The 25716-nt window shown below is 38.2% G+C and overlaps 1 protein-coding gene and 1 long non-coding RNA gene across 2 annotated transcripts in view; both read right to left on the minus strand.

The window, feature by feature from the left end:
- Positions 1–3436, minus strand: part of MUC5AC (mucin 5AC, oligomeric mucus/gel-forming) — a 43236-nt gene extending 39800 nt beyond the window's left edge. The window contains exons 1-2 of the mRNA XM_017726575.1: positions 3323–3436; positions 379–438 (exon numbers count right to left, since the gene is read on the minus strand). Of these exons, the coding sequence (XP_017582064.1) occupies positions 379–438; positions 3323–3395 (133 nt within the window). The 5' untranslated portion in view covers positions 3396–3436. The remainder of the gene's footprint in view (positions 1–378; positions 439–3322) is intronic.
- Positions 3437–9005: 5569 nt separating this feature from the next.
- The window catches only part of LOC108444797, a 37152-nt gene continuing 20441 nt past the window's right edge, over positions 9006–25716 (minus strand). Inside the window, exons 2-3 of the long non-coding RNA XR_001859503.1 lie at positions 10327–10525; positions 9006–9519 (exon numbers count right to left, since the gene is read on the minus strand). This is a non-coding gene — a long non-coding RNA (uncharacterized LOC108444797). The remainder of the gene's footprint in view (positions 9520–10326; positions 10526–25716) is intronic.

Genomic DNA, 25716 nt, shown 5'->3' on the forward strand with positions numbered 1-25716 from the left:
TGTCTTCCACACTTACACTCACCCTGCTTGAATTGTACCCTATTCCCTAGATAAGGTGTCTTGACAGTTTTCAGCACACTAGTATTTTCCTTTCTTTATGGAAATATATATAACACTGGGGAAAAACATGTACAATAGGTATGCATGTATAAATAAATGTATTAAAATTTTTTTTACAGCTGCATCATAGAACAATGGGTCAAAAGCACTGGATTCACATTTAGATTATCCACGCTACCTGATGAATTAATTTCTGTTAATTTTTTGGTTTATGATGCTAAAGGATCTTACACAATTTATTGATTTTTTCAGTCACTCCATGCTCTGTGTCATTAACAAGAGCACAGGTATCTGAGCCATGACATTTGGTTAACTTACCCTTTACTTTCAGTGTGTTTTGAAAAGGTGGAATGATAGTTACTCCTTGGGATTTGAAAGCTGGTAGAAAATAGAAAGAAGAAAAAATGACTAGGTTTAATCTTTTTTGAAGTCCTAAAACATGGACAGAGATTGCCTCATCTTTTTAGTGATTAATATTTCCTACTAAAGGTTACACTCTAGGGGAAAGTTTCCACAAGGTTTTATTGGTGGTTTTTACACAATGCTTTGTGTTCTTTCTATCAATTTCACTAACAGCTACATTGCAAAGGCTGTAGTACTTTCTTCCACTGTTTGTTCAAGACTCCCATCTGATGCTGGTCCTGATGTTCTAAACTCAAAAGCAGCAGTATGGTCCTCAGAGCACTGTATTTTAATAGTGATTTCAACAGCTATTTTAAAATAGTTTGGGGCACATATTTTGCAGGGCAGACTTAACGATCAATTATTTCAGCCTGTCATCATTAATATACCAGTCAGCTTTGGATCCTTCCAACCTTATTTTACTCTGTACAGTTATGTGTCATGCATGATCTTGTAGTACTTAATTCTTCTAATGTTTAAGGTACTTAAACCTTATTTACTCTCTTGTGAGTGATGCAGTCATCTTGACACAGTGTAAAAAAAATGTGCCTTTTATTACCTGCTATCAAGTACCTTGGTGATACATATGTAAACACACACCTCTTCTGAAAATACACTTTTAGATATAAGTTATGTACCTTTCGTGAAGTTAAAGATTAGATAGCTGTATCATATTAGTAGAGCAGATCCACTGGGCCAGATATCAGAGGTAGTTCTCAAGCTTAGAACAGTCAGACTGGCTGAGAACTGTATATATTGTACAGAGAACTTCTCTTTTAATGTGTGTGGTATATTTTAACTAGGAATAAAAATAACCTAGTGATCTTACTATTTATCACCTTTATTTGGAACAAAACCTCAGCAAGAGATCAGCATAAAAATACTTACGTTTTTGTCGCTGCAGGAGAGATGGAGAAACATACTCTGACTTTGTTGGTTGTTCACCACCCTGGGCTTGAACTGCATCAAGAAGAGTAGTAAAGGAAATGTGAATGTCTAATTTTCTTGAGTTCTCTCATAATTTCTCAATTATATATGTTTAAACACACAACACTCAGTATATCAAAAATCAGCGAATATATGTTTATGTATAGGAGGTCAGAAATGCAGGACCTGTGCTACATGCAACCATGATGGCCAAACACCACTCCTTCAGCCTTTTCCTTTTTTGTTTTTTAATTTTTTGGGTAATAAATTACTGCAGAGAAGCCATCAAAAACACACCTGTGGTGATTTGAGCAGGTCCTTATTCTGTCACAGTATACCCCTGTATTCTCTTAGAAGCTTTTCAAACAAAGGACCTAAATTTCTTAGGTTTTGTGATCACTCTTTGCTTTAAGCATCAGTAAAACCTTTTTTTCTAGCTAGATGGCTTTAAAATAGGTCCCTTTTGTACAGGAAGAATTCACTTTCAGGGTCAGAGGACTGATCTTTGTCAAAGCCAAAGTTACTCTGCACTTTACAGTTTCAAACACTCTTTGTAATAAGCCACAGAAGGAAAATAAATGCAAAAGCCACACCACACAGAAGAAAATAGGTCTTTCCAATAGACACATTTGTGCCTGTTGTTTTTGCCCCAAAGCAAGTAACCATTTTTCATCCCATTCCACTGCAGCATCAGGATAGGAACACATACATTATCTGCAGGGGCCAGAGGGGCTTTCAGTGCACTACTTAGTGAGAGTTCATCAGAGGGCAGGTTAAGGTGAAGACTATTCTGGCCAGAGAAAACTGCAAGGGCAAGTTCACCCCTTGCTGCACCCCACGAGGGCAGTCCATGAGCAGGACCACTAGAGGGGCTAAGGCTGAAAGCAGAGCTGTAGGGAGCTCTACAAGTCCTCTCCTGGGGAAAGGGCTGCAGCTGGGGTTAGAAGGATGTGTATCCACTTTTAAGGTAGGAACCATTCAGTGCTTCTGGGCTCCTTCACTGCCCATCCTCAGAGAGCTTTTTGCTTCTCTCTCCATGCACTGTGTGGCTCCACTCTGTCTCATGCCTTATGCATTGCAGATCCCTTCTGCCATTGCATGTGGTAATGCTACAGCTAGTCCTGTCACGGGCTATTCTTTGACACTACCACTTCTTAATATAAGTTACTATGAACTACCTAGGAGTAGGAAAAATATGAAACCATACAATAGGATCTGCACTTGAGATCAAAATGCATTTAAAAGTAACATTGTTGTTACCTTAAACTTCAAGGGAAATTATCAGGTGAAAAAAAGAGTAATAATAAAAAAAAAATTAAAGAGATTTCCATCCGTGACTATTAAATGTCCACAGAATATTTACAGTGGTTGCATTTGTTTTCAGCCCATCGAAAACAACCCTGTGTGCTAAACTTTTATGCAACCTCATAAGCAAGAGTAAATGAGTTTTTTAAATCTATTGTCTGATGGTTTTCAAGCAAAACCCTCCCTTTTTGAAATATTCTATCATCAGATGATAGACAGTGTCTTTAATAATGCATGCAGACCTACTCCTCCACTGACTTGTTCCCTTCTAGAGGTACCTTTGCACTTCTTGGTTTGTACATTTAGAAATGCTATACCACCTTGAAATGGATATTTAAAGCTAAATGCAAATGTTGAGGCATTTTTGTAGAAATGTAAGTTCTGAGGGAGCTCCACTTAATGCAGTGGAGCTGTTCCAGATTTCAAGTGGAGAAAAAAAGGATGACAGTTTCAAAAGAGTTAATTTCCTCTTCTTAGGAAGGAAAGTATTTTAAGCAGAAAATAAAAACTTGCATGAAGGTAACAGGTTCATTAACTTCACAAAGCCAAGAAAAAAAAGTTTCAAACTCCAAAGCAAGTTATAAATTCTTTAAAACAGTAAAAATACCAAGCAAGTGAATCTTCCTACCTTTGATCTGTATGAAGACCAGGGCTAGTATTGATATCCATAGTGGTATTTGTGTCCCACCACCTTCACCCATCTTCTGGAAGTCCGGTAAAAACTACCGAACAACCTACCTCTGAGGAAATACCTGTCTGCTCCCAAGTCTTATATACTGAGAGAGCAGATTTTTGGCTCGGTTCCCAGATTGTTTCACAAGGCTCTTAAAAGGTGGGGCTTCAGACATTTTCGTTTTCCTTTGCAGGTGCAGAGGTAAATAGAGGATGCTCTGACTTTCCCTCAGGTGTTTACACTCTAGGAGGAGTCTTCTTTCCACAGGTCTTTTTGATGAAGTGTCAAGAAGTGAGCAAGAAGAATTTTTGCTTAGGTTTAGTCTTCCTAAATTCCTGTTTATTGTGGGATAAATACAGTTTAAGAGACTTCTGGGTGACTTTTGAACAGGAAGTTTAAGTGAATTACTTCACTTTTTAAAATTTTTCTCCCTAGGGCAAGTTATAATAATTAGCTTCTCAAAAAAAAAAACAAACCTCAAAGAACCTGATACAATTTTTTTTAATGAGTTTGCACCTGCCTATGTAACTACTTTGTTTGTGAAAATGGAGAAATCAAATGCTGTTCAAGGTTAGCATTTATCCCACTGGCCAGGCACAAGACAGGTATACACAATGAAAATCCTTCCATGTTGGCAAGTCAGTAAAATGGCCCTTTACTTGAGGGACTCCTCTTCTCAAATGGGCAATTTTAGGGTTATTTCAGCTGTTTCCCTTCCGAGTAAACATGATTTCAGCGTTAAAAATTAGTCGGATTCTACCTATGATGGAAAAAAATATTCCATGTGATTTCTAACCCTAGAGACATTAAAAGACAGATATGCAAGAATATTCTTTGGAATATTCCTTATCTTAGGAGCAATGAGAGAGTGAAGAACGCTTTTTGAATATATTAAAATAGTTATTTACAGCTATATTACTTTGGGGAATTAACCTTTTATAGTGTTTTATCCCAAGGTGTAGAGAAATACAGCCTTTCAGTAAGAGAGCAGATCCCATAATCCCACATGTGGTCAAACAGCTCCTGCGAGGGAGAAGATACTGGGATTGTTTCCTTATTCTTTGGAGTCATAACTATGTTTAAAATGGAATGAAGTCTAGTCATTAGAGAGGGACATTAGAGGAACATTGAAAGGATAGTGAAATACTTGTATAGGTTAGGTTGCCTAGGAACACTGTCCAATTTCCATCACTAGAGGTTTATAAGAACAGGTTAGTAAAACACCTACATAAGAATGGTCTGAGTGCTGTTGACAGGGCCCTGGGGCAAGGGAACAGACTAAATGTCTATTTGAAATTCTCTCAAATATAATTTTCTATTATGTTTTATGAAAAATTATCATGGAATCATAGAATCCTAGAATGGTTTGTGTTGGGAGGAACCTTAAAGATTATCCAGTTCCAACCTCCTTGCCACAGACAGGGACACCTTCCAGTAGACCAGGTTGCTCAGAGCCCCATCAAACCTGGTCTTGGAGCATCCACAACATCTCTGGGCAACCTGTTCCAGTATCTCACTCGCCTCACAGAAAGGAATTTCTTCCTAATATCTAATAAAAACCTACTGGTAGGTTTGAGGAAGTAACTTTAACACTAAGAGAGAAATAAAAGGCACATTTTTTTTTTGTAAGCAGCAAAAAAAAGCAAGAAAATATGCTGGCTGTCCTGAACATTTTAAAAGTACAACTATTTAAATAAAGGTGACATAACAAAACTAAATTGGAAGTTTTGAGAAAAGTAATTGTTCAGTTTTAGTCATGAGTTATACCTCTGGCAACTTCATTGATGTGCAAGTCTGTAGAATTTACCTTAGCATTATTTAACAAGGAAAGAAGGCATCTACAAGATACTTGTATATACGGAAATACATGCAGTGAAAAGTTAAGGAAGTATCATTGTCTCTAATGGTTATTATCAAAGTTCCAGGATGAAGATCTAGAAAAAATAAAAAATTTTAATGGATTTAAATGGTACATAATTGAAGTACTGATAGTATGGTAAACTCAGGTGGGTAACACACATAAGCTTATTATGAGATTATGTTGGCGAGAAGAAAAATATACTTTATGAATCATCATATTGCTTACCACTAAAAATCAATTCACATGAACAGTTGCTATGCTGTGGTTTCATATACATTTCCTGCAACTGTGATCTCTGAGACATCCCAGTCTAAGGTTTACAGTTCAGTTTAACCCCTTTAACTGAGGTTTAGGGCACCATCAGAAGTGGTTCCCTATATTTCTATTTGTGACCGAAATTTTCTAATTTCATATATGTCCTAATCAATAATCCTTACACTAATAAGTGGTTAATTCATTGACTAATTCTCTTGCCTTATTAAATTCATGATCTTGTGTTATTTCTTCTCAGAAATTGCTGTAAAATGTGTCAAAATGTATGAGTCTTGCAAAAATAATCTCAAATATTTATGATAGACTGATTTAGTAATATTATTAATTGTTCAAAGAAATAATTCCTCTTCAGATTGTATTTTGCCTCCACTCACTGAATGGACATACACAGGTGACAGGGGAGAGTATTTTTTAAAAATGAGTTGGGAGTAACATGTCTGATTTTTGTACCTACTTATGATCAAATCCATACATTTGACTGCATAAACAGAAATATTAGTATGTTAGAAGAATTTATGGATGTACCTATTTTTAACTTTTTTAACCCAAAATAAAAGATTTTGCCATTGCCTTTGATCTGAAAACCCTGACATTTCTTTCTATAGCTTCTCTTCCTTTTTCACAGGATCATATTCCTACTCTCTGCATCTGCAATATTAAATTGAATGAAATATTTCAGTAAAAGAGTTGTTAGCATTTTCAGATCCATTCTTTTTAACCCTCCGTGATCAAATGCTACATGGTGGTGATGTTATTTACACATCTTACTCATGATTTCTGAATCTTATTCTTCTTAAGATAAAATGAAACCATCATATCTTCATAGATTCTCACTGTAGGATGTAAATAAAATGTCAAAGCAAATTTATTTAACTCTTGGGTGCAATAATGACTGAAATCAGTGTCTCCATTTATAGTTTAAAAAGAGAATGATGAACTCATAGAGACATGTAAAAGATTGTCTAGTCCACCTGGTGCCATACTGGAGTAGGGAAGGATGAAAACCTGTGTAATTGACAGGAATTACAGCACTTCCTCTGTGTCAGTGCTAAAATGCAAGTTAACAAGGAGCTGTCTGCTGGACTCTTCTCTGGCTGGTCATTTGGCCACTTCTGAAGCCACGTTTAAGCTCCAGAACGATGCTGGGACACTTGGCATTGAATTCAGCTGAAGTACCATTCTGATTGTCCCTAAATTTTGACCTGTGCCAATTCAAATGCATGACTTTTATCTGAAAGCTTCTATGGAAAAGTGAGGCAACTGATCAATTTCAGCTTAAAAGCTGTTCATTAACATTATAGGTGTCCTCTTAATTATGTGAAGATGAACTACATTTCAAACAGCTGCAGTAAGTGTTTCATAGTATGATACAATATAGTCTATCTAAAGTAAAGCTATAGTTAAAGACTAAAATAGGGATACAAATCCTTTAATGTTCTTTACTAGATCTTAGACAAATACAGAGCCATTGATTCATTCCTTTACTTCCAAATGCTTAGATAAAACTCATTGATTGAAAATCAAGTCACATTAATAACTGAGATTTTAAGCCATTTCATAACTATGAGTAGTTCTCCTTCAGTCTTTTAGCGTGTACATTGCCCAGGACCAACACATAATGTTTTAACCTCCAATGCAATCTTCTATGTTTCACTATAAAACAAGTAACATGTAACATGATTAGGATCTATTTCTGGTCTGTTCATTCCAAAGGTTGAAGTATCATTTAGAAGAACCCAAGGAAAGCATAACATTTTAAATCAGGCATTGGAGACTGACTAGCTGCAACACAAGAGGCTGGTTAACACTAATGTGACTAGGAAGTAAAGATATTGAGTCCAATATCTCTCATTTTATTTAACCATTATCCTCTGGGAAGCAAATCAGTCAGAGAACAACTAAGGGTACCATATTATGACATTCCACTTATGGAAAGTTAGTAAAGATACTGTGGAGATTAGTAAAGAGAAAAACAAAGTGCACCCTGTACCATGACAAGTACGAACATAGGGGCCAGAGAAGGGTTTCCATGTTGTCCAAACACATCCTGGATATTTCTATGTATAAAGGGGATAAACACTTAAGCCTCTTTACAGTTTGTAAACACAGACACCACAACCGTGCAAGCCAATATTTGCAATTGGTATTACAGACTAAAAAATAGATGTACACACACATACTTGAGGACGTATTTACATTGTGCAGTGGTGCGTGTCGCAGAGATCCCTCTGCTAGCAGCAGCCAAGGTAAATTCATAATAGGAAATAGTGTCACTGCACTGACATGAAGTTGCACCCAAGAGAATTTGCTTTTCTCTGAGGCACTGACACTGCAACGTTGTGTTTGGGATCAGAGCCTTACCTAGAGCTATACCATGCCACAGGGTCATAGCAGCACTGTATAAAGCCAGCTAAAAGCTGGGGTCTGTTGTGTAGTGCCTTAGTGACCCAAATAAAAAAATCAGTCTTTAGAAGCGATTGGTGTTTGCAGGCTCTGAGAAATAAATGGTATAACTAGTCAAAAAGTGGGTGAAATGGAGGTCTATGCTGAGCAGTATCTATAAACCCCCAAAGGAACCTGTTGGTGATGCACAACCTCAAAAAAATCTGTGTTAGTATCCTCTGGTGGACACAATTCTGCTGAATAACACTTTGTTTGTTTGTTTGCTTGCTTGTAATAATATAAACTACAGACTGTGTATAAGTGGAAACAGATATATATATATACACTATTACCACTAATGAGTTTTGTCAGAAGTTCTATTATTAGTGGAAGATGTATGGTTCTTTCTCCAATGGACCCTTGAGAATACACCCTTACCTTAAATCTGCAGCAGACTTTCTTATTCCAAAAAAATGCATGGAGGAGATAATTAAATGCACACAAGGAAGGACAAACATGGAAAAAGAAACAAAATCCTTTGGTCTGTGTATTATTCAAGACTCAGAGAAATTAACTAAATTTATAGCAGTGGTATAAAAGTTAGCAGAGACCTCTTTAGTATTTCAGTTCAAATATTGCCATTCACATTAATAATGTAAGATTCTGTTCTGTCATCCTCCTTGAAGGGAGAACATGTTGCATGGGGGTATCTCTGGATGTGTGTTCAATCTCTATTGTAAAGTAACTTTTAAAAGTTCCTCTTCTGTATTTAGCATTTCAGCTCACAAACTTGGATACTGGTACAGCATAAAAACTTAAACTAATGGAAGATGTTGAACAAATGCAGGGAGGCACAAATTAGCCACAAATTGATTTCATTTGGAAATTTGGATAAGGTTTATAAACATCAAAGGACTGCTATAATTTCTTTAAGACCTTATTGCAGTGGCAGGGATCATAATCATAATCACTCTGGAGACAAACCTGATGCTCACATGTAGTTATTAATATGAGGCTTTATTGTGTTCATAGTTTGTACCTATAGTTTTATTTTTATTTTAGAAAATTTTATGCCAAGCTTATATTTATTTTCATAAAGTGTTGTTAAGTTTGCAATGTCAAAGCACTAGGAGGTATTGATGTTAAGACAATCAGTGCAGTTCCATGTGATAGTTTTAAATGACATGGATGAAATATTAGGTTTCTTAGAGGGTTCTTGCTTTTTTTAGTCAGAGCTTAGATAATGTCTTTTCAGTCATTTGTTCAATTATTTTTACCTATGTGTCCTAACACTTTGTTACTGTGTGTTATTCAATCCTCGCTGAATACAGAGCCAGCAATTTCCTCAGTCACTTTCCTGTGGTGCCCATCACTGGAGTCCCTGAGAAGTTCATCACTAGTAGTGTATTGCTTTTGAAAATGTATTTTTAAGTACTTGGGATATATTATCTTTGTTTTACATATTGCTAAATAAGGCATAGTAATTTTGGGGGCAAATGGTCTAAAACCCCTAGGATTAATTTTCAAAATACTGAACTTTATTTTGGTAGTTGCATGTTTAGTGTGTGGTCTTCAGATAGAACTGTGAAGGTCCTACAGTTCTGCAGCTGAGATGTTGAAGTGTCCAGCATAGCATCTAGAAGAAAACAAATCACCAGGTGTAAAAATTCCAGTTTAAACAGATATGCACAGTATCAAAAAAGTGCTATTGAAAATAAGGGAGAATCTGAATCCATTTCTACATGGTGCCATCTGTGTGCCATTTTCACTCAGAAGTGGTCAAATTCTCCAGATAGCGAGAGAGGACTGTGGACAACCATCATGCTCCCAGTGTGCTCTCACTGAACCTCGAATCCGGGTTCACCTACCTGCAGCAGGTGCCTGATGTGCACACAGTCCAGTGGAGAGCAGCAGGATCCAATCACAGACTCGGGGTTGTGTAATACTGCGTACGCACAAAGATGGCACATTGCGACTTCTGATAGCCTGCACTCCCTGCTCACGTAAGTAACCCTTCCTCTGTCACTCTGACTAGGGAGAGGAGAACTACTCATGAGAAATTCTCATGGGCTCTGTGTTGTAAATTATCACAGACCGTGGGGTTTAGATATATTCTCTAAATATGCATCATGGAGGTGACTAATTGGTCTTGCATGGTTTGCTAAGCTGAGCTGTCAGCCTCCTTATCACTTTGCAATGCTGAAGTATGATATAAAACAAGAATGCTGTCAAACTTGAGCAGCTAGACTTGTACTGTATTGAACATTCAATATGTCAGTGGATGAATTGTCTGTTGATCTCTTTTATAGTCAGTTTTCGGCTTTATTGATCTGAGAACCATGAAAATCCTTATCTGCTTTGGTCCGTTGCTGCAAATGGCTGAAAACTGGTGTTGCATGTTCATGTTTTGAAAATAAGAATTGTATGGACTGAAATTTCTTACCATGAATGGAAATGTCTTGCAGTTAGGGAGTCTGCCTTTTTCTGTTGCCATCATCAAGCAAACTTTATCCATGGTAGTTTGACTGTCAGTTTTCAGTAGGAGATTGATGTTGTAAGCTAGTAGTGATTGTTGCAGCTGTTCTCTAATTCTGAGTGTACATCTTCTAACTCTTCACCTCCTTCGAGTGCTAACAATATTTCTGATGAAATGAAGGGAGAGTCTGAATTATTAATTATAAATTGAACAGAGAGAATCACACGTAGATGTCATATCTGAAACTGATTTTTGTGAGCTGCTGATTAGGGAAGTAAGAACACTGTCTATAATCATGCCAGATGTGTGTGTTAGTTCTAGTATGTGCTTATGGGCTGATGCCTTTATGCAAGTATGGAGAGCTATGACTCCTTTTATACAACACAATAAGGCACAGTTATCTCTTGTTTATATTGCTCTTAATAAATTAGGAATGTTGTTAAAGTTTCTGGAAAGAATTTTGGACACTACAGATAGAAAACACTGCACTAGATCAATTAAAATATGCAGTAATGAATGCATCAAATGCAGATCTGAATTGACAAGCTTATAATCTCTATGCAGTGGATGCTGAAGAGATTTGAAGAAAGCTTGTCCATTGTTGAACTAATTACATGACCATGAAAATGGATGGCAAAAATATTTCTGTAAAAAGCTGATTCTTGGAAATTGAAGGTGAAGTAGAGTGTCTTACTGAAATTGATCTCAGATTAATATTGACACAAAGGGCTTTTTTCCACTATCAGCCTTATCAATGCAGTAACATTTTTGATAGAGAAAATATTGTCATGAAATGAGGAGACTTTTTTTTGTATCTTCACAAGAATAAACAAATAAATTAGTCTCTACAACCTAAGAAAGAAATAGAAGAGTTTGACATATGTTTCATAGCAGGCAGTGGGCTCTTAAGCAAACACAAGTCTTCTGAAACAAACACAATCCAGAAGGCGGTTCATCTCATTTTGCGTTTCTGTCCAACAAGAACAGAAACAGGAAAAGTAAGTTTGCTCTTATGGTGTGGATCCTGAAGTTTTGGAACTCCTTTGTATGCTCATTTGTTCTCTCTGAATCATTCTTGCAAACAGGTGGGGAGCGCTTTCTTTTCTTGCAGGTTTTGGATTGAATTCAAGGCTCCAGGAAACCCAAGTCTCTTATGCTGGTATAATTTCAAAGCACTTCAGCATAACTCAGTTGGGCTGGACAGAAGGAAACCTGCATGTGAGTCCCATGCTTTGTCAATGATATTCCAAACACCACATTTCTTGACTCAAAGCCATCAGGTGATTATTTTTGTTGAATCAGATTCCTCTATATCCCAGACTATGCTCTCACACACATTTTATCCTGTACTTTCTTCATATAACTTACCAATTTACTTTTAGGGCAAATCATTTAGGCAAACATCCCTTCTTACACATTTTATCCTGTACTTTCTTCATGTAACTTACCAATTTACATTTAGGGCAAATCATTTAGGCAAACATCCCTTCTTGGCTCAGACATTCCCAATGGCAGAGTATTGCCTGCATCTGTTGAAAAGCTGTTTTAGTTGTTATATACTCAACACTGCTAAATGACAGAGTCTTACTTTCTAAGAGAAGACTCTAGGGGGGAAAGCCTACACTACATGCATCGGCAGCTGAAGCATTTCCCAGCTGAACACTAGGTTGGTTTGCTGAAAGATTTATGTCAAAAATTAGTTAAAATCAGTTTGACAGCCTTGTTTTTCATGCAGAGTTTCAGTTCCCAGAAAATCAGTCCTGTTTCATCCCACACAAGTTAAGGTGGATCAGATTAAGAAAGAATACTGACTATAGGTAAAAAAAGTGAGAGAAGCCTTTCACTGTGTTAGGAATTGTTTGGGCTGCAAGTAGCCAAAAGTGTTTTGACCACATTGGAGCTGTAAAACAGTCACTTCAGCCTGTTATCTAGTCTTTGTGGTGTATTTCAACTTTGCTGTAATTTCTGCATATCAAAAGGCTTCAACGATTTTTTCTTTTAAAATTTCTGTAACACTTAGTAATTACCAAGCTGTTTATGCACATCGTAGCTTGAAGCTCCATCAAGCCAGACCCTCGTTTGAACCAGCTTGTCATGGCTCACATTAATTCATTACATTTACACTGATTAGGGAGGCTGAGGAAATACAAGATGTTTCCTTAGCACAATCATGTTCCCTTCTAGTGGTTCCAAGCTGAATTGTAAGTATCACTAGGAGTTCATAATACAAATTTTGTACATTTTCTCTCATGTAACATTATAATATCATAGATTCTTACGTAGTAAAAAGAGGTTCCACTGTATCTGACCTATAAAATCTTGATATTCAATTAAACTTTTTCCACTGAAGGATCCCTTTGCAGATAATCACAAAACTTTTTATGCTGTTCTAAAAGCAAGGCCTTTTGTCAGTATACTCTCAACTCTTATGGAAGTAATGATTATCTCTGTGTTGTGCAATCCACTAAATCCAGTGGTCCTGGGAGATGATCCACCTTGATAAGCAATGTACTTTGACAATCTACTTTTACAGAAGCTAGGGGAAAATTCCTTGGGCTCAGAATGTGCATTTTTTTTAACTTCTAAAGTGAGGAAAGCAGGCTTGGGTTACTTTCCTTTTTTCCTTTCTTTCTTTTTCATGTGTGTGTTTTAAGTAAAAATGGGTATGTCTTAGGGTCCTAGCTTAGAAGTTTAAAAATCAGAGGAATTGAAGGGATGATGGTTAGTGCTGGTTCTCACCTTGGTAAATAAAGGGATAGAGTAGAAATGCCTGAAAAAGCTGGTCAGAGCCAGAATGGTACGAGTAGGTAAATAAATGGGTCTAAGGACGCTTTCCCTGTATAAAGAGCACTGGCTGTTTTACACTGTGCAGTTACAACATGTAAGATTAGCCAGGACAAATCCTATTGAAATCTTAAATACACAACAAGCCTAGCCACTGTCTAGGGCAGTGTACAACAGAGCTCAGTATTTAATAACAATGTCAGGTTAAGTGCTAAGAAAGAGTGGAGGCCAGAGCTATGGCACTGGTGAAGATTTTAAGTGCCTGCACTCTGTGCATGAGTTCAATCACTCCTGCCTCAGCCATTCCCTGAAAACAAGTCATTTAAAACTCAGAGCCACATTTCATAGTGTCAAGATAGTATTTGTTGAAACACTGAAAGTCAGAAACAATGCTTTTGTTGGCAGCCTTCTTGTTGTGTGCTTATTCAAAGCAGGGAAGAAATGGTGTGATACAGAGTATTGGAGAAACAGCTCCAGACAGATCTCCCCTGCATTACCTTTTCTCTTCATTCCAATAACTACAAAGAATAAAACTACTCATGATGGAAGCGACACAACGCTGTGTCCTGGTGGGTGTGCAGTGAATCTTCTTGTCCCCCTCTCACGGGAATGTTGGGAGATTAAGGAGGAAAAGTGGAAGGAATGGTAATTGTTGGAAGTATCCTGTACACTGGTAATGCTGCATCTTAAACTTGGCCACAATCCCAAACCAGATTTGCTTACAGCACACCGTTTCTTGAAGGCATTGCAACTCTGGTTAAGGTGAGCTAAAAGAGAACCATCTGGAAATGGAAGTGAGAGGGGCTGAGCTGAACAGGAGGTGTTATGGACAGACTGCTTCCTTCATGTGTCCCTACCCTCACCTGCAAGATCATTGAGCTTAAGGAGAAGGTTTACCCTCTACAATTAATAATGTATTTAGAGAGTTTTGCAGCTATCCAGATTAGTGCCAATTGGTCCTTACATCCTCAACACCTGGAGTCTGACTAGCATATCCTTGGCTGCATTATTTGAGAACAGCCATAAGTCTTTTCCTATTGCTAGCAGGAAATGTAACCATCATAAGAGCCACTGGTAGTTACAAATTGAAGTCTGATTTGAGAATCTCTCTTATAAGGATGAAAAACTGCAGTAAAAATTCCTGGCAACTGGCATGTGAAAGAATGTGCAGCAATGCTCTGGAAGCATAAGACTTGCAAGCCTACCTCATTTTAAACAGGAAGTTAAAGGATGCTGTTTTACAGACCTGCTAACTGGATATTACAGCAAACTGTATGCCACTTGCCTGGCTGGCTTCTGGCATCTATTTCCCTCTGTAACTTGTCAATATTTGTTGCCCATCCAAGGTTGATATTATCAAGAAGTGGTATTATTAAAATCATGAACGAAACATTGAATGGATTTATGTCCACAACAGATACTGATTTCAATGTTTACACAAAGAACTAGCAAGATTTGGGATATTAGTATAATATATAATAATAACTTGCTATATTAATTTAATAAACTATTAATTTATAGAATTCTTATCTTAGAAGTTTCCCATTCTGTTAGGTATTAGTGCAAAATCTGTGCTGTTAGAATGTCAGTATTTTCTATTGGAGTGAAGAGCAGATTTTTATCATGACAGTATTTTTAAACAAAATACTGAGAAGTACACAGCCATAGAGAATACACAACATTGCCAAAAAGTTGTTCTGTCTGGCACCAAAACACTAAATTAACTTCAAGTCAAGCATCTGTGGAAACAAAGAATAGTCTGTTCAACCCATTATCTAGGAGAACACGAACTACAGCGAAGAATACCATGTTGTAGTTGGTTTCCACCCAGAAGTACATGCTTAATACTAAGTTGTGCTCTGCAGAAAGGTGTCTGAAAGAAAATTTGTCATGTCCAGTAAGAACAAAGTAGAGAGCTCCCACTTTTTTTTATCTGAGATTAATTCACAGTTTTCTCTTTATAGTAACCATACCACCCATAACCATACAGGTCCCAAACTTGGAATTCTTGTTCAGCCAAAATGTCTCATATGAAGACTACAAGATTAAATTCATTTGTTTCTGCAATGACTGCAAAAAACAAAATTTCACTTTCACTCGGAGAGGTCTCCTGGTTCACTAATGTGGATAGAAGAGTCATTTATTCCTGGTGGGTGTTGTTGTGTACTAAGGAGTTTAAATATACTGAGCTGAGCACTAGCCTGCACGTATGAGGAGCATGCCAGTTTACACAGGGTTTCTGCAGGTGTCAGACAGCACATTTTCCACAATGGAAGAGACAAATATTACTGTATCTGTCACAGGTCCTTGGAAACAACCCTGAATACCAAGGGCATCACTCTTGGCTGACTAAACAGGGAGAAACGCACCTGAAAGGGCATGTTCTTATTGAGAGCTATGGTGCAGCAACAGGAGGAAATAAGCAGAGTCCTCATAAATCTGTGTTACCCTGCATGTCCCAGGTTTTTCCATACTTACATTCACTAAGAGCAACACATTTCAGTCAGGAAATTTAACTCTATTTTAAACAAAACCACTGACGTCAGGTTAAAACCCGGATTCTGAAGTATACTCTGTCTTTATCTGTAGTAGAACCTTCAACGGAACTAATGAAATATATTGACCCTATAGTCCCTGTAATTATTTATATCAAACATCTGTGCAATTATCCTGTGGTTTCTGATTGTTTGCTTGGCTGTTTGAGATCATGGATACCTGCAGTGTGCAACATCCTGTTGACAAGATCATTTTCACAACTTGGAAATGTAGTACTTTAAATTCTGAAAATACTCAAATTCCGTCCCAGTGAAATTCAGTCCAAACCAAGCCTTGGTTCCAAGTCCTATTGCCCACTTATTTGGCAGGGATTTGGCTGATTACTCCTGACTATGCCTGCTAGCAGGGCTACAGGGAGGCAACAAGACTCCACGGCTGAGGAAAGGCAGAGTCTCTCTTTAGCTCTTTTTCTGCGCTGGCAAGTAGTGAAGTAGAGATTCAAGGAGCAAAGCTAATGTGAGAATGGAGTGAGGATGCTGAGGCAGTTTGGATGAAAGACTCCTTTGGGGCACAGAGGGGGAGAAGGCCATTTTTCTAGTTAGTTGAGTCCGAAAATAAGGGAGGAAGATTTTGACCCTTCTCTTACTTAATCATAATTAATTATTTGCAAATACCAGTTAAAGAGGAAATTCTGCATTTGCATGAACTTAATAACTGATGGTTGTGGTTAGACGTACTTATTCTTACAATTATTTGTTTCAACAAACAGCTTCCAGATCACTTGTTTGTATCTGCCATTTTTGGGAGTTATAGAATATGTCTACTTTTATTTCCCAGAATCACAGAACCAATTAGATTGGAAAAGACCTCTGAGATCACTGAGTCCAAGCTGCTCGTTTGTTTTTCCATATTTGTTCAAGGTGCCAGCTGGGAAGTGGCTTCTGGTAAGTTTAGAGTGTAACACCTACCCTACCGTAGGAAAAACATGATGTTACATTTCTAACATAATTCTTACATTGGGGAAATGATTGAAAGGGATGGTTTTCACACTATGATGCTGCTTTGGGATTATGTAGGACAGTCAGGCTTAACGCTGTTCAAGAGGAAAACAGGACTCATTGGTTCAAGATCCAACCCAAAAGAAAAGGAGGAGTCCAGCAGAGATTTCCAAGTAAAGAGGTGAATTGCCTGAACTCAGTTAAGGACAGGAATGCTGGAGTACTTAGTGTTTCAACTCTGTCTCTTGCTTTGTGTAGCAACAAGTAGTGCAAAGCATTGGAAGGAGAGCTCTAATCACACATATGTGAGGCAACAAGAAAAACTGCCTCAAGGTACATCAGCCCTGCAGATCTGTTGCTGAAGGAGAAAAAAAACCCATCTGGGTCTCAAATAAGATGAATGGAATATCAAACCTTAGATAAATGCTGTTTTCATATGAAAGCATAGAAATGCAATTTTTCATATGAATGGTGGGAAGAAAGTAGTTTTTTTCAGAACTCTTAAGATTTCTCATTTCATCTGCTCTTTGATTATCTAGGTGAAGTAAAGAAAGCAGCGTCTTGGACCAGCTAATACTGCCTTTTTGTGCCAGGTCAGACCCTCTGGCTCCCCGTGAAGTTGTTTCCTGAGACATTTGCTGATTTCACTTAATATATCTTTTGATAACCAGATTTCCAGAGATATCTGACCACTGCTCTTCAGCCACCCAGACAACAGACAGTAACCTTTGCAAAGCTGCTGCCTCTGAAGCCATCACTGGATTTTTACAGAGTGACTTAGAGGAAATTCTGTTGCCAGTATTTAATTTGTTTTTATATTATGTAATAATGTAAGACTTAAAAATAAGATAAAGATATTAATAGCATACATTAATCCTTTGGGAAGAGAGAAAAAGTCTCTTTTAAAGGAAAAAAAAAATTAAGTAAGTCAAACTAGGATCGGAGGTAAAGTTCAGTTAAACTTCAGTTAAAACTAAAGTGAGTTAGACCTGGTGGAGTAATTATTAGCCAGCTCAGTTTTTTTATAAATGGGCATAAACCTACTGACTTTGATTTATAAGCACATAGCATTAGGTTTGCATTCTGCCTGTTCTGTAGAAGGGAATGCTCATTATATCACTGTATAGACAATTTTTAAACTAGATATAATGCTGTAAGTTGGACAGGAATCCTTTATCCCAAACTCAGTGTATGTGAACATCTAGCTAATAAAAGATCTGTATGTCTAGTAAATGATGTCCCTAAACAGGGGATCAAATTGGTCCCTTAAATGACATTTCAGAACAGAGGTTGTGCTACACTTCAGTCTCACACTTAAACTCTCTAAATACTTAAGTTAAAGCAAGGATTCTAGCTGGGTATCTATTCTTTCTTATCTATCCATGAAAATTTAGTTTAGCCTAATGAGAATAACATCTGTTACTTGAACACCCTTGGCAGTCCTACAGTCTTCTAATACTGTTCTGGTACAAACTCTCCCTAAACCCCCAAAAATTTGACATAAATTTAAATAAATATTTGCATCAAATGTCACATAGGAAGCCATTGTTTGGATAGACCTAACTGGAAAAATTCTATTCTGCTACAAAAAATTAACAGAAGTAAATACTTGGGTACTGTGAGCCAGCCCTCTTCCACTTACTTCAATGTAGCTTGATTGAATTATGATTTGGGTTCATGACGTGCTATAAGAGAGGAAAAGAGATGTTAAACTGGAATTCTCTGCCCTCCACTGGGGTGACTCAGATGTACACTTGAACATTAAAGCTGAAACCATAATTTACATCTTCCAAACGCCTGAGAAAGTTTGGATCTGGATCACACTCTTTTGCCTCTGGTTACCAACTGGGCTTTGCCTGTCCCACATTGCTGGCAGGCAAAGGTCTGTTAATTTATAATACATGGCTCAGACCATATGGCTAGTAAAAATGAAATGTTGGGAATTTAGGGGAGATGGTCCAGTACAGGAACAATGACTTAAGAAAAATAAAGGAGTTGGATGACCTAAAGCCAGTCTTGAGAAGGTTACTGTGGAAGGTGGTATGAAGTCATGAACATACAAAGAGAAGCTGAACTGCTGACCTTATATATATTTGTAAGTACAAATATCTTGGTCTCAGACCAAACCTCTGCTCTGCTAGGTGTGTGATTTTGGGGCAAAATATTTCCACAGTGGTCTGCAACAAAGGAACAAAACAACGCACAGTAAAACAGGCACACAAGTAATAATGTATAGGAAAAAAGTAAAAAGTGTGGAAGCAGGATATAGTGCAACATGCACAGAGTGCAACTCTTTGAGTAAATATTAGCAAAGAATTACTGCAGATATTCATCCAGGTCAAGGAAAGTGGATATGTGTGTGAAATCAGCTGATCTGTTCAGCCACTACACACCTGTTCTCTTGGAGACATTCCATGGACTGGAAGGACCAAGTGCAAGACTGAAATGCCAGAACACCCTGCCACAGCCCGTTCTGCTGGGCTCACAGCATTGCATAAGGCGATCATAAAAGGAGAACTTCATGAAACTGTGTGCAAGATGGAAATACCCTGCAGGAAAAACGTCTGCCCCCTCTAAACATTTACCTTCAAGATGTTATAGTTAAGGCTGGGACTAGGTCAAGGAAGGAAATGAGCTGCATTTTAAACCTCTGTACCCTCCAGTTATTTGTGTTCAGTCAGTCACCCACAGCTAATGTTTCTCCTTCTTTTATCTCTGTTATGACAGACCTGAGCAACACAAGACATACCATTTGTAGAAATAGCTCTTTAGGGCATGAGGAGGTCCATGAGAACCTCCTTCAAGATGTATCCACTGTATGGTGGAGCTGATGGCAGAGGCTCTCAGTCACTGCTTACACCAACAGCCACCATATATTGCTACTTCAGCAGTCATGGCAACAGAAAGCAGTGTTCATAGCAGAGAATGGTCTTGATAATGACCCTTTTAAATTATTTTTTTCCAACAATGCTCTTAAGAGCAGATTTGACAGTGCCACACACAGATCACCAGTTCCCAACCAGTTTGCAGAACCAATAGGAAAGAGGAGATTTGCAGCAGAAAACAATCACATCATAAACACTGCTCGTCTTCTCATTGTAGTCTGGGAAGTTTACCCCAGGCTTCCATGCATTTACGCTGTGTTTTGAGGATGAGAACAGTGGGAAGAGTGTTGGGCTGAGGGGAAGACAGCCAGGAGATGCGAGGGAGCAAGGAAGAAGTGACTTGGGCTGGTAGGAGCAAGAGGAAAGAGAAGAACATGGTAGCAATGAAAAAGGCTGGAAACTAGCTGGTTTTATATTGGGGTGGGAAAGGAGACGTTCACCAGTGACCAGTCAGCTCAGATAAAACCTTTTGATAGTAAAGACCGATTACAAAAATGGCTCATAAAGAAATAACTCGTCTCCACCTGTATACAGAGATACAGGCAGAGGTCACCTTTAAGTGTATGGGATCCTTGTTCTGCTCGGTGGCATTCTGAAATTATATATCAGTTCTAGGATTAAATAAGGATCCCTGTTCCATGTCAACACAGGTCTTTATTTTGCTATTAATCCTGTGCGCATGCAGATGGGTAATGGATCATACACATCTCCGGGAGGAAGCTGAGATGGTTTACCTCTTTGGAATCTGCAGCAATCCCCAAGTAATGCTCCCAGGAACAAAAAGATGCTAGACCGTAACAGATGTAACACTCTCCAGTTAATTATTTCTGAAGTCCTTGTGATTTCATAGCTGGAAAACTAGAAGAGTTTCTCAGAGTTTAGAGTCTCATAGCCAGCAGCTCCTACCAAAATTCAGATCTGGAGCCCAAAGCTATTGGATAAACCAGTTTTACCTTCCTGAGCATGCAGGGCTGTGTTGTATTTCTGTGTTTGCTGTGCAGAGGAGCAGAAGAAACACTTCAGCCCATTACCTGGCACAGCATCCAGTGACAGGTTCCTGCCATCCTGGAGGTTGTGGAGCTCACCCGTAACAGCTCCCCATCTGGGCAAAGTTTGGATTTTATGCATGCACCCAGTGAGGAGGGAAAGCTGCATCAAAAAGCTGCAGCCAAAACCAGAAGAGATATGATGCCAGAGCAGCATGGACACCTCACAGATAATTATAATGGGATGAGGTATAGAGGAAAAAAGGGTCAGCTATTTCTCAGAAACTGGTAAACCATTTTTAACATCTAATAAAACAAAAGCAAACGCATTTACTCTTCCCTCTGACACAATAATGTGTGAGCTCATATTATCTACCTGGCCAATAAAAATATTACTAGTGTGTAGAATATTAAAGAGTAGTACTTCCCTTTAAAGAGAACATAGAAACAATATAAAAAAAGTAGAATACACATATATGAAACCCATAAATATTACAATAAAGGGCTTGAGATAGGTATATGTATATCAGAAGAAATCAAGCAAGAAGCTCTTAAAAAGGGGACTTGGAGGAGGAAAAAATGTCAGGCACTAGCTGAGAAAACATCAAGCAGAAAATTGCCTGTTTTAAAATAAATTAGAAAGAGAAAATCACGATTTTTAAAGGAAAAATTCACACTGTGGAAGGAAAAAGGGTAAAAAGAGAAGTAATATAGTTTAATTTGAAATAAATTCCTTATGGGAACAAGCCTAATGGAGGTGGTTTGTGAAAGACATTATTTTCATGCTAACAGGAAGCACAGAACTAGTAGAAGCAAATATATAAAATAATGTTCAGGAGTAAAGATGATAGCTACAATTATGATTCTTTTTCCTTTACAGACTTTCAAAATCCCTCATTCCTCCAACCCTTTGAGCTGATTAAGTTTGAAGTACAAAGCTGTTTGAGGTTTGGGGTTTTTTTTAATATTCAATGCTATTATAATTTAGTGCAAGTACATGACAGTGATATGAATGCCCACTGCTGGTTGCTCTCTCTAACTGTGTAACATTAAAAATGGACTTCAACACCCACTTGGAACTTAAATTCTCAACCTGCTGCTCATTTCATGTGCCTTGTAAGAGCCAAATCCCCTGGCTTTACTTTTGAGTTTGAACATGTGTTGTTCAAGGAAGCTTTTAGTTTGAGAGCATCTCTGGAAGTCCACTTTATAGGTTCAAAAGAATGAATATTCTCTGTCAAGTCCAACTGGAGTTTCCCTCCCCATCAGTGGAATATACTATTCCTGCACTAGGATATGAACACAATTCCTTTCAGTCAGGAAACCTCACCATTTTCTGTCTGAGCTGAACACTGAACAAGGAACTTCAAAAGAACCTAAACTCTCCCAGTGACTGGAACACCCTGATGTAATGATTCAACAGAGTCTTGGCTTCCATGACAGCTTAATAAGATAGGTGCTTTAGATTATTTTTCAGGTATGATAGAAAAATGTACAATCCTTTGTTCACCTCTGTAACACTTTCCCCTTTATTCACTTTGAAGTAGGAACCACTGCTGCAAGAAAATTCATACAGTGAGCAGAAAACCACCTTTCCACCAGATATGTAGCAAAGATATGTAAGCGGTGTCAAATTAACATTTTCAGTACATTCTCCTCCCTGATCTTTCAGATGTTTATGAAATTGAGAATGGAAAGAAAAAAGTAGTTTTTCTTGAGGTTATTTCTTTTCATTTCCTTTGGAGTTGTGTTTCTTGAAAGTGCATTCACATTAGCTCACAAAGCCATTTTTATCTTTAAAACTATTTCAGATGGGAAATCTTTTGATTGTGTTATTGCATAGTAAACTAAAAAAAAAGTAAGAGAAGCAGAATCTTTTCTTGCCCTGCATCTATTTTATGTCTTTTGATCTTGTCTCTCTCCTGGTGATGTTATTACTCTGAAACCTGTGGTAAAATGCCAGGGTGAGAAAGAAGCTTAGCTCTTTGAAATGATTGTGGTTAAATTTGTGTTAAGCCCTCTGTGATCTGATAATGACAAATCTAACATGTAAACCTTTGCAGAGACATATACATTCAGGTAATCCATGTATTCACAGACTTGAACAAATATTGACAGAAGCAACTTCATACTTCTGTAATGACCCACCACAGTGATGACAGATCACAGCCCTAACCAGAACTTGTTCATGAAAACACTGGATGTACAGAGCTTGGCTCCATTTCTCCAGCAGTGTAATGTGTTTTCCTCTTTTGCATTAAAATTGATCAAGACAAAGGAATGACACTGATCTTCCTGGGTCAGGTGTCAGAAGCTACTTCTGCATGCTGCTTTTTAATGGTGTTTGCTACAGAATGGTGTAACTTCAGGTGGAGCTCTGACACATGTTCCAGTCAGATTCTAGGTGGGCTGAATGATGTTCTGGGGGTGCCTCTCTCCACTCTCAATAGAGGAGGACCATGAAACTCAGTGCTGGATTTAAGACACCCAGCATTTCACACTCTGAGTTTTTCACCACCTTGGATTCTATTTTGGCTAGGATGCTACAGGCTGTGTGAGAGGTTTTGTTAGATCAGTGTAAACCAGCATGCCCACCTGAAAACTGCTTTTTGCAAAATAAGCCATCCAGTTTTATAGATGTGACATGAATAGTAGAGATATACTACATTGTGGAATTACTATTATTGCATTTTTGCTATACAGAGAAGTTTAAAAATGTAGCAGTTATATTTTTGTAATAGCAATGGTCTGAAGATATTTGTAATGTAAATCTTTTGGGTAATGACCTTAAAAACAGGCATAAGTATAAAAACTCTTAGGTTTAATAGGTTACTCTTTAGCTGGTAGCAGTTTGGATACTTGCAGGTTCCTAAACTGCTTATAATATCACCCTGCTTTCAATTGACTTTTCATTCTAGAGTTCTGTCCCCAAAAATGGATGTTGAGTCCAAGATAAACCATATCATCATGGTTCAACAGAGGAAAAGAAAGGGAAACTGTTTTGTTATTTTCAGAAGAGAAACTGCCCTGCTACATGCTCACCAAGCACTCCTCCCTCAGTACATTTTGCCTGCCTGCTCGATGAGGAACCACAGGCTTTAGTGTTATCTGACTCTCCAAAGAGTGTATTTTGTAGGTGTGATGCCAATGTGCAGCTGTGCACATCTCAAAGCACGGGCCTTCTTGGTATATTCTGATCAATACAAGAGTTGCTACTGGAAGAACTGGTCAGGAATATTATGCCAGGATAAATTTGCTAAAAAGATCTTTCTAGTGACCAGTGAGCTCCAAAAAAGAACCATCTCTCCACCTCTATCTCTTCCCCCCAGCGAAAGAAGCAGCTTTCCATCTACTTCCTTGGCAGGCTCATTTTTGGCCTGCAAAGGACCTTAATGTCAAAACCAGTAAGGAAAGACACTGCAGGTTGATTTTCTCCCCTTTATATTTTCTCTTTCTTTTCTCATCCAGATTTTGGGTGAACATTTCCTCCAGGTGCATATTACCTTTTTCTTTTCCTTTTAAAAACAGGGAAGGTATGCCTGGTTTTAATACATCTCTAATTATATTCCATAGCTTGCTAAAGCAAAGTTATAACTTTCATGATGATAGTGAATCAATTTTTCTACCCCGTGCAGGGTGGATATGAAGGCTAATGTCCTACCAATGCCATTGACTCAGGGTTGCTAAAGGAAGTCTTATGAAGGAAAGTCTTCTCTTATCACTTGGCATTTCTGACTTGCTAATCTGATTTCAAAGAAAAATTGTTTATAGGAGTTCCTGGTTCAGATCCTCCTCCTTGCTAAAGTTGATGTCAAAGCATGTGCAACAGTAACTGGATGAGCAAGTCAAGCTTGTTGAGTTCAGATCCAGAAATGCTAACAATTTACTGATTTAGCAGCTCTCAGATGCCAGTTAATAACCAGAGAAATAGGAACCCATTCAAAGTTATTGGGTCAGACAATCTGACTTCTTCCTGTACTGGTGCCAAAACTGAAGACTGGATGATGTCTCAACAAATCTCTGGGTCAGTTATTGTTTTTATTTTATGTCCTTGGCTACATGAACTAATAAACAGCCTGCATTTTCTCCCTGTTCAAACCCTCCCTTTACTTCCCATTGCTACTTACATGATTTTACTACCCACCCTGTGTCTCTTGCAGCATAGTCTGACCAAGCAGGTGCGATGGTGAATGAGGAATGCCACTACAGTTACTTTTTGTGTGCCCATTCAGCCCCTTCCAGATAGGTGAGTATCAGCAGTGATAGCCTGTAATCAAACACATCATACTCGCTTGGCAAAATCATGGGAGTGAGCACAAGCTACCTGGTACCCTTCACATGATCAAATGACAGAGAAGGTGCTGAACCCACCACACTGAACATAATTGTTTGCATTTTTCAGATATTTTCCTTGTGCCCCAAATCAAGCTTTCAGTTCAGGTTTTAAAAGTTTGTATTCCTGACAACATATAAAATGTAGTACAGGAACTGTGGTCACAAAATAAAAGACAGATGTTTTATGTGTTTTCTGTTTTCTGTATATGTCTTTTAACCAGCTGTATATAGTCATCTCTCTGACGTGTTGAGTCAACTTGTTCAAGTATTGACTTGGTGAAGTCAGTAATTAAGAGCCCATTCTTATTTAGTTCTAAATAGCAAAGGCTTCTCTCTCATGATACTTTTAGGGACTCTACTGGTGATCCACCTGGGCATGCCCACCAACAGAAAGTTCCCATCACTCCAGGTTCGCAGAGAAGGGGACATGTTTTGGGACACCACAAGATTCAATTCTGCATGGCTGGTGTCAGCACTAAGAGCCCATCGGGTCACTTGTTCAGCTTGTCTGCACCCATGGCCAGTGGCAAACCAACATTCCTCAACGGTAACGTGGACTGCACATCAGTTCTCTGGAAAAAAAAAAAGAAAGGTGTCCACAGAAGTGGGCCACTTGCATCCTGTTGGCACAGTCCACATTCAAGGTTGTTCCTATTTGGCTCCATTCCCTTGAGGAGACGAGGAGCAGCTGTGCAGGAAGTAAGTGATAGCCATACCACCTAATGCTTAATGTACAAACAAGGGGCAAGCTGCACAGCCTTGATAAAGGCAGGCATGGTAGTGCTGGAGTGGATTTACATCACCTGCATGATCCCATAACCCAAATAGGGGCTGCCAAACATGGAAGGCAACCTGGAGATGTCCCACACCTGG

This window comes from Corvus brachyrhynchos, unplaced genomic scaffold, assembly GCF_000691975.1.
Source record: "Corvus brachyrhynchos isolate BGI_N302 unplaced genomic scaffold, ASM69197v1 scaffold62, whole genome shotgun sequence".
Lineage (NCBI taxonomy): Eukaryota > Metazoa > Chordata > Aves > Passeriformes > Corvidae > Corvus > Corvus brachyrhynchos.